The 8,622-nt window shown below is 35.0% G+C and overlaps 1 protein-coding gene across 1 annotated transcript; it reads left to right on the top strand.

Moving 5' to 3' along the window:
- Positions 1–2,437: 2,437 nt before the first annotated feature.
- LOC125874257 (uncharacterized) lies at positions 2,438–8,247 on the top strand. The gene is made up of 9 exons (XM_049555105.1): positions 2,438–2,653; positions 3,246–3,422; positions 4,039–4,133; positions 6,302–6,361; positions 6,516–6,749; positions 6,849–6,911; positions 7,590–7,658; positions 7,805–7,850; positions 7,944–8,247. The coding sequence occupies exons 1-9, from the start codon at positions 2,644–2,646 to the stop codon at positions 8,012–8,014; spliced, it is 825 nt and encodes a 274-aa protein (XP_049411062.1). The 5' UTR covers positions 2,438–2,643; the 3' UTR covers positions 8,015–8,247.
- Positions 8,248–8,622: the final 375 nt, after the last annotated feature.

The raw sequence follows: 8,622 nt of genomic DNA, 5'->3' as shown, positions 1-8,622 counted from the left end.
TCTAGCTAATATTTCTACATGCGTGTTTGTAATTCCGATTTGCACATGTATTATCTTTGATGAATGTTGTCTTTTGTAACTAATTAATTAGTGTAATGTTAGATGTCTTGACAAAAATCTAAGCTATCAAAGATGACATAAATTTAAAGTTTATTATGCATCCAAGTTGTTTGATAATATGCCTCGCTTAACTTATTTGAAGTTTCATGTTGTCATTTTCCTTTTCAGGTTGTAGCGGGATTATCTTTATCAGCAAACTAAGCGAAGTCAATTTGAGAAGAAAGTCAATTTATTTTGTCTTAGTAATTATGGGACTATTGTTTAAGACTTGGAGCACTAAACACACAAGGTATTATCATCAATTATTTTCTTATTGATATTCTTTTTGTTTTGTTTTGATCAACAATGTAACTTTGAGTACGTTTTGTATATTCATTAGTATTTCATTTTCAACTTTTGTAGAAAGCATATTTCAATGACCTCAAACAGTAAAGCAAAGTTGAACTTTTGTTGGGTCTCTAGAAATATGTGTGCTTGGGTTTGCGGCAATAACTTTTTAGTGTCTTCGATTTGAGGCCATTTATTAAGAGGAAAAACAGAGTGTTCATGATGTTTGTTCCATTTTTTCGCTGCATGACTAAGAATAGTTGTTGTCACGTTGGAGGCTTTATTTTTCAATTCCTTACTTAATGACAATGTCTAATATGTGAATACATATTGCTTGATTAGCAAATATTGAAAATTTAAAAAAAATCTATGTGAGCTATTCAAATTGGAAAGTATGTTCAATCTTTTCGCGATTATTATTATTATCACAACAACGTTGATTTAATTCTGCTCAAGCGAGCATTCTATCTTTTCGGCCTAGTAGTGGTGCATAACTTGCATTGTAAATATCTACAGGTTAAAAAAAGTCTGCTTCAACTAGCATAACTGAAGAATTCGAAAGAACCAAACAAGTATCTATAGGCAAAAAAAATAAAGGCTGCGGAGAACTTAAACTTTGTGATACGTATAGCCAAACATCTTCTAATAGAAGAGAAGAGTTGTTACTAGCGGCGTATATCTTCTAATAGAAGAGAAGAGTTGTTACTAGCACTACGTATGAAAAAACAAGATTATGCAAAACATAACCTTTTTAAAAAAACAATTGTTGTTGCCTAGAGTAACCTACATCATTTTGGTACACGCCACGACTCCCAAAACAAGTTGCTATTACCATACGAGAAGCGCTTTCACTTCTTGAAAAAAGCTAAAAAATTCAAATATCCATATGTTGAGCACTTGAGATGAGAGGGAAGGTCGATTTGACTCAAAGAGAGTGTTCTTGTGTGTTGAGGACCTATCAACACTTGATTTGCACCTTCAACCATCGTCGTTTGTATCAGCTGTCCTTCTCAACCATGTGTGTGCGCATCAGATGATAATCAAAACCTTTTACTGAATCTAAGGTACCAACCAAAAAAGGGATGATGCAGTTGGAAAAAAGGGACTAACATGAGTTTCTAGAGCTCAAACCAGATAGAGAGAAGGGTAGAACTGGATAAAGCTGTATGATAGGCTAAGTTATCTTTAATCTATACCTTTAGATTGGGAATTGCGAAACATATTGCTCGACACTTTCCTTGCTTCCTTTATTGCTTTAGTTAAACTCAATAGGTTTCACAGATGTACTGGATGATCAATTTGTTATTGGAATTGCCATTTTGGTTCCTAGGACTTGATATTTCTTTTCCTTTTTTTTTTTGTTGTAGACAATTTTAGGTCATATTCAAGTGCACATTAAAATCTGACTATCGAATATAATACCAATGACATTTTATTGTTGGATTTGTATAGTCTACTATTGTTTCTACAACTTAAACTCCATTATTAGCCTCAAAATACATCATATATATTATTGGGCTTGTGCATAACACGGGTAACGACATCTAGAATACATTCTTATCTCCTCTTGGATACGTCCCTCCCCTCTCGGATACCTTCCTCCTCTCTCGGATGCATCCTTATCCCTCACCATCCTTCTCATTAAGTAATGTATCATTCACAATCCGTGAGTTATATATCCGCAGGTGTATTCGAGATCTTATAAATTTAAGGAATTTTTGTAATTTAAGAAACAAATAGGGATATGATGTAATTAGCTCTTAACACTATGAGATTTATGTAATTTTTTTATTTTTAGACCTCACTTATAGATTATGTTGTTGTTGTAAAGTATGATAATGAGTGGGGGTTTCAAATTGAGCCCAAATATAGGTAACCTACCCAACCCATCCAGAATATAATAACGTAGCTAGGATATTACTATATGATTTTTTAAATTTTAAAATCTTTTTAACTAATGACCTTTTTTAGTTTCATCTTTTTCGTTGGGTCAAGAAAGTTGGTAAAAGGACAAACAATCAACGTTGTTACCCATCTTGCCACTAGATCACCTTATCCACAATTACGGGCCCTCTCCAAACGGGCCTTTCATTAATGGGCCTTGTTAAACTGAAATTAGATTAATTAAACAATTAATAAGGGCGTTGTTCTCGTTTCAAACTTCTCTTCCTTCTTTGTTTCCATCGCCATTTCACCAGCAAGCAAAGCTTCAAGCTCTGCCCTGTGTTTTTTCATAGGGTTTTTTTTACCCTTCTTATGGCTGCATGTAAGTACTCAATTGCTCATTCTCTCTAGTGTTCTTGGTGGTTTGATACATCATGCATGAAATCTTTTTTGTAATTGCTTGTTCTTATACTTCTGTAAATTTCCTGTAAAATCAATTAAAAAAGGGTTGGAGTTAGGGTAGGCTAAATTGATGTATTTTTTACTCTTATGCTTCTATAATTGCTTGTTTTTAATAAAAATGTGAACTTTTCTTACTTCAGTGACTCTTGTTGCCGTTGTTGATTGTATTTTTTCTGTTTTAATGTGCCTTAATTTCAAACTTGTTGGTATTTTGCGTCTTTCTTATGTGTTTATTCTGTTAGTTTAGTAAAAACGTGAGCTTTTCTTACTGTTCTAAGTATGTTTTGGTATATCTGGTGTTGTTGATCGCTTTCTATTTAATACATATGCATTGATCAGATTAAAAGAGAGCATTACTGGTTGCCTCTGTAAAATTAATTTAAAAAGATTAGATTTTCTGACCTCTTTGACTCTTTTCTGTTTATTGGTAGTGTTGATTGCTTTCTGTTTCCTTTAGGATTTTTAAAACAATTTATGTGTTTGTTGATTTTGTGAGTGTTTCTGTAATCCAGGTGGTTTTGGGGCTTCTGGCCTTAAATTAACAAGTTTGAATTTGGGATCCACTAAGCCCAAATTGAGTGTAGTGCACAATCTGAGAACGAAGAAATTTGTTCAAAGTGATGGGTTGCTATTAACCACAAAGTCAAGGAAGACATTTGATTGCCGGTGTTCAACTGTTGAAGCTAAACGTGAGTGATTTTCCGCGCGGACCCTGGATTTTTTCTGTTTTCATAACTAAACAAGTGCAATTTTTCTGCTCACAGTGTTTGCAATTGACTCATTTTTTAGTTTGCCTATCATGACAGCAATGGTAGTGTTTATACTTAGTTTGAATCATTTGAAATGCTAAGTTGCCATATTTTTCTGTGATAATGAAGAATGGCTGGTTATTCTTGTTTATCTTATTGACTTTTTAAGAGTTTCCATGAGTCATTTGGAAGCATGTTATTGGACTTATCCTGCTTTTGGAGTTCCCATTCTGTTTTATTGGTTCTCGTGTGTGATTTCAAACTAGACTAGATCAAAGATCTCAGATATGCCCTTGCTCACCTTTTCGAGGAGCACCTGTTACATTCTTATTCTGGAGGTTTTTCAGTTGGTAATTAAATTACCATTTCTAAAAGGTTACTGGTCTTTATTTATTTTTACTAGGTTTATAAATATTGAGCACTTCGTTCCTGACATCTATGATTCCTTTTTTCAGTTAACATAACTTCTTGCTCTATGGCTTCACCTTAAGCATGGACATGTTTTCTGTTATGTATAAATAATCATGCAACTTTCTCTGTTTCTCTCATCATGTAGCTGCTGCAGCAACAGCTATTCCTAAATCAGATGATAGTTCGAGTAAGATTGTTTCTTCAGAAACTGCAAGTCCATTGATTCCAAATTCATATGAGGTCAGCACTCTCTATTTGCATTCTGTACTCTGTCAGAAGACAGTAATCTGATCATTATATTGCTGGTATCTAGTGATATAAAGTAGCGAAACTTTCTTGCTGGTGGAGTGTTGTCAGCCACTACAAATTTCAAAAAATATTTTAGAAATTTCAGGAACTTGGGAAACAGCTTGGGACCTTTAGATAACAGTGTAACTACAGTAGCACCACGATAAAATGTGAAGTGCAACAAACTCATCTTTTTTTTTTTTCCATTTCTAGCCATGTTGGGGTTAAAGGTGAATGTTTTGGAAACAAGCTTATCCCTTGTCTGAAGTTCCTCAAAAAATTGACTTCCTCTGCAATCTGGTTAGCTGTTGCATAGCAGCTTGTAGTCTAAATACTTGAGCTTCTTGTTGGATCTTCCTTGAAATTTATGAATATTTAGATTCTAGTGGTCTATAAATTTTAGGCAAGACCTACAAGATAAATAATTGGTAAGGTACCTCCTTGGTATTATTGATGTTCATTGATAAAAGTACCTTACTTTTCAAATGAACCTGCAAGATGGATAAGGATTGTCTATCCATCATGAGCTTCCTGCTGGATCTTCTTAGAAAATTAAACATATTTAGATTCTAGTGGTCTACTTTAGATGAGACCTTGAACATGGATAATTAGTATAGTACAAGAGGCCAGGTCTTAGGCAAACTAAACGGGTTTGAACCGTGCTCCACTGGCCCTCGGGGATTTCTGGTAAAAGGGAGGAAGGCTAACTTTAAATCTTTAATAACGACAAAAATCTCTCTGATTCTTTGAGAAAGATAAAATGCAGAGAATGCTCAGCAGATCCCTTTCCTTCCTCCCATTTCTATCAGATTTTTCCTTAATGTTATCAATTGTTTGATAACTATTAATACCAATTTTAGTATTTGGATTCTGACTGTTTCACTCCTGCTTAGAGAGTCTAAGTCTCTGTTGCTTACAGCGTCATTTACATCTGCAGTTGACATGACTCTGCCCCAAAGCATTTTCCTTTTGTATGTTGCTAACAGACTTTTGTGTAGTACATGCATCCTCTTTACACTATACCTCCTAGCTTACTTCCTATTTGAATATTAGGAGGGTGCTAGTGTTAAACATTGCATTATTTTCATTAAGAAAAAGTTTTAACCACACATTATTGTAGAGTAGCTTTGTGGATTTTATAAGGAAGATAATAAGGTCGCAGTGAAGACTGAGTGCAGATTTGACTTCAAGCTTCCAGCTAATAAGCTCATTTGACAAGAAAATTTTGAACCCTGTTAGTGTTCTTTAATGGCAAGATTTAGTGGCAGGTAGGGGGAACTTGTAACACCAGTGATGGTAAGAAAACATTTGTTTGGGTAAACAAGTGGGTATTGTCAATAGATGGAGGGGTTTCATAAATTGCAATATCACACTGATGCAGAGTATCAAACCACATGTCTCAGTAGCCCTTGCGAGATGGTCCATCAAATTTAAACTTGGCTGGTGTAATACTTTAGTTGTACTTAACTTCATCACCTTCTTCGTAATGCGTTAACTCGGAAACTCCTAGTGGGATCTTCTCTTACAGAGTGTGTGTGGGGGTGGGGGGTGGGGGTGTGTGGATAGAATTCGGGAAGGCATCTCTAAGTGTCTACAGGATGCCTTGGTTGAAGGGAAGTTTCGTGTTCAGAAAACGGGCTTGCATCTATTTAAATAACTCTATATTACTTACTTTCCTTTAGTTTGATGCATAGAATATAATCCCTGTACTTGCATTGTCTTTTGCAAGCTTTTAAGCCAGCTGGGAATTGTGTAACCCAGTGGTTTTGTCTGTGTTTCTACCCAACCTCGTATGGTATTTCCACCACATTACTTCATGACATGATACCTCCAAAGCTACATCACCTCGTTGTAACTGAAATCTGACTCTGAAAAGGAAATAAAACATGAGTTGTTACTTCCAACTTCTTGATTAGACTTTATTTTTCTTCATAAACAAATCTTACTCATATTATTCATGTGGAAAATTTGTTCTGATCTACTAAAATTATTTTGGTGAAGAGGCACTAAGTTTATGTTGAGGAGTGGATTAAATATGTTCTTCTGTATTATTTATGTTATTGCTTGCATGCAATGACATTTTGTATGAACATGTGAAACATACCTACTTCATTTAACAGGTGGAGTCTCTCCTTGCGGAAATATGTGATACAACTTCAATTGCAGAAGTTGACTTAAAAGTAAGCTGGTTTAGTAATTCATTTCTGTTTATTTTATTTCTTATTCCTATGTCCTTCACGGAAGTTATTTATGATCTGCCCTTGATGCATGATTAATCTTCAATCATTTTAAAATTCTTTTACTTCTTATGACACTTTTTCATTTTATTATTAGCTTGGTGGATTTCGTTTATATGTGAAGAGAGACTTGACAGGGCAAAGTACAACTTCATTGCCTCCAATATCCAGTCCTGTCAGTATTCCCTCATCTGTTGAAGTGGCAGATTCAAATGGCTCAGCCTCATCAACATCATTAGCTATCACAAAATCTTCACCTCCCTCAGTTGGAATTCAGACAATGATTGAAAAAGCTGCAGATGAAGGCTTGGTGATAATTCAATCTCCTAGGGTGAGATTACAGTGAATATTTCTTTCTCTGTTTATCTATCAATCTCTTCCTCTCTCTGCCTTTCTCTCCCTGAAAATGACACTCTCATATGTCATGCAGGTTGGTTTCTTCAGAAGATCTCGAACCATTAAGGGAAAGCGTGCACCTCCAGCCTGTAAAGAAGTAGGTGTTCTTTTTCATTTTTGCTCTTTTTAAATCATATGATGAGATGTTTCTGTTTGCTAAAACTAAGAGATTGACGACAAAGTCTTTGTATAACTGATTACTACTGAAGTTCTGAAAAGTTTACTATTAATCTCATTTTGATATTGCTCCTTTCCCTTCAAAAGGAGGTCTGTTCAAAGCGGAGGTCTAAGCAAAATTCTGGAATATCTACTTTATAAAGCTGCCTTTAACTATGTTTAAATATCTGTTTCTTTGTTAAAGAAAAAAGTCCGTTGCTTCATTTTGTGAGTCCACATCTCTTTTTGTACTGTCAGAGTTCGTTTCCAGTTTTACCTTTTAAGCTGGCCCTTCATTTAAATATGCTTAGAAAATTCTGTTATTGGTAGCATACTAATTTTAAGGGCTCCCCATTTAATCTTTTTGTCTGGAGAAAAGCCAATCTAAACTGGATGCTAAATCCTTTTAGAACTGTCATGCAGCTATATGAGGCCAAGGCAAATGTTACTCTATTTCTGAAACCCCCTTCCTCTCAACCTGCCCTCTGTCTCTTCTTTTTTCTCTGTTGCGTCTCTCTCAATTCACGATTAGAAGCACCCTTTGTGCTTCGGTAATACACTTACCGGCTACTGAACGTCTTACGTATGACCTATTTTTTTTCTTAATTCTATTCTGTAGAAGCAACAAGTGAAGGAGGGACAAGTAGTTTTCTATATTGAGCAGCTTGGAGGCGAGCTCCCTGTCGAGGTTCGGGCCCTGCTATAGATGCATACTTGCATGATTTCTTTTTTACTGTACACGCTGTTCCTCTTTGCTCCGACGTTTATTTTAAGTAAATTCTCATGCATCTTTTTTGATTCTCCTTTTGTCTTTTCTTTTCTATCCTCTTTTAGTCTGACGTATCGGGAGAGGTTATCAAGATACTCCGAAAAGATGGAGGTATGTTTCTTAATTCTTATATGTGCTGAAAATCATTTTGTACATCCTATCTGTGACTACTTTAAGATCTCACTTTACTTGTCTATTGAACAGATCCTGTTGGATATGGTGATCCTCTAATCTCAATCCTTCCTTCTTTCCCTGGTATAAAGAAGCTTCAATAGATGGTTCTTGTAGCATATGTCTTCTGGAGCAGAGTTCATTATTTTTTTAGAGAATACTCGAGTTGAAAATTGTTGATTGCCTTCTATTGAAAGTGCGGGATTTTTATTAAGCTTGTTTATTTGTTTTAGTTTAAATATCTATCTGGAATCTGCACCAGAAATGTTTTTAAGTTTTTGAATCTATACTCGCTTTCTTTTGCAATTTGTGTCTCAAAGGGTTATTAGCTCTGGTTCATTCCATTCCAGTGGTCATAATTGATGAAGTGGTAATTTGTGTATGGTTAAAAAACAATATAGCATTCATAAGTGGGATCTAGAAAGGACGGGAGAGGTTATTTGCGATAGACGAAGTCAAAAGCCAATAATGCGTTACGTACAAATGTTCTTGGCTAATTCATTAAATTAACCTTTTTTTTTGTTTTTAATATATAAAAGAGACTTTGTCTAGTTATGCCTCTTCTCTTTAACTACTATGTGAGAGAGAAAATACAGAATAAAACAGACCGGCGCATACCATTTTAGATCCCAATTTCAAAGACAGCCTAAGTCATACACAGACAAACATTATAAAAATCAGTATGACCTGAACTTTTGAATTAGCAGTTTAA

The sequence above is a fragment of the Solanum stenotomum genome, chromosome 8, assembly GCF_019186545.1.
Source record: "Solanum stenotomum isolate F172 chromosome 8, ASM1918654v1, whole genome shotgun sequence".
NCBI lineage: Eukaryota > Viridiplantae > Streptophyta > Magnoliopsida > Solanales > Solanaceae > Solanum > Solanum stenotomum.
Note: the sequence above shows the minus strand (reverse complement) of the source record. Positions and strands in the feature narration are given on the sequence as shown.

Coding starts and splice junctions, on each gene's coding strand:
- LOC125874257 (XM_049555105.1), top strand. Junction 3,423..4,038: donor TTCAACTGTTGAAGCTAAAC/GTGAGTGATTTT, acceptor CTCATCATGTAG/CTGCTGCAGCAACAGCTATT. Junction 6,912..7,589: donor CACCTCCAGCCTGTAAAGAA/GTAGGTGTTCTT, acceptor TCTATTCTGTAG/AAGCAACAAGTGAAGGAGGG.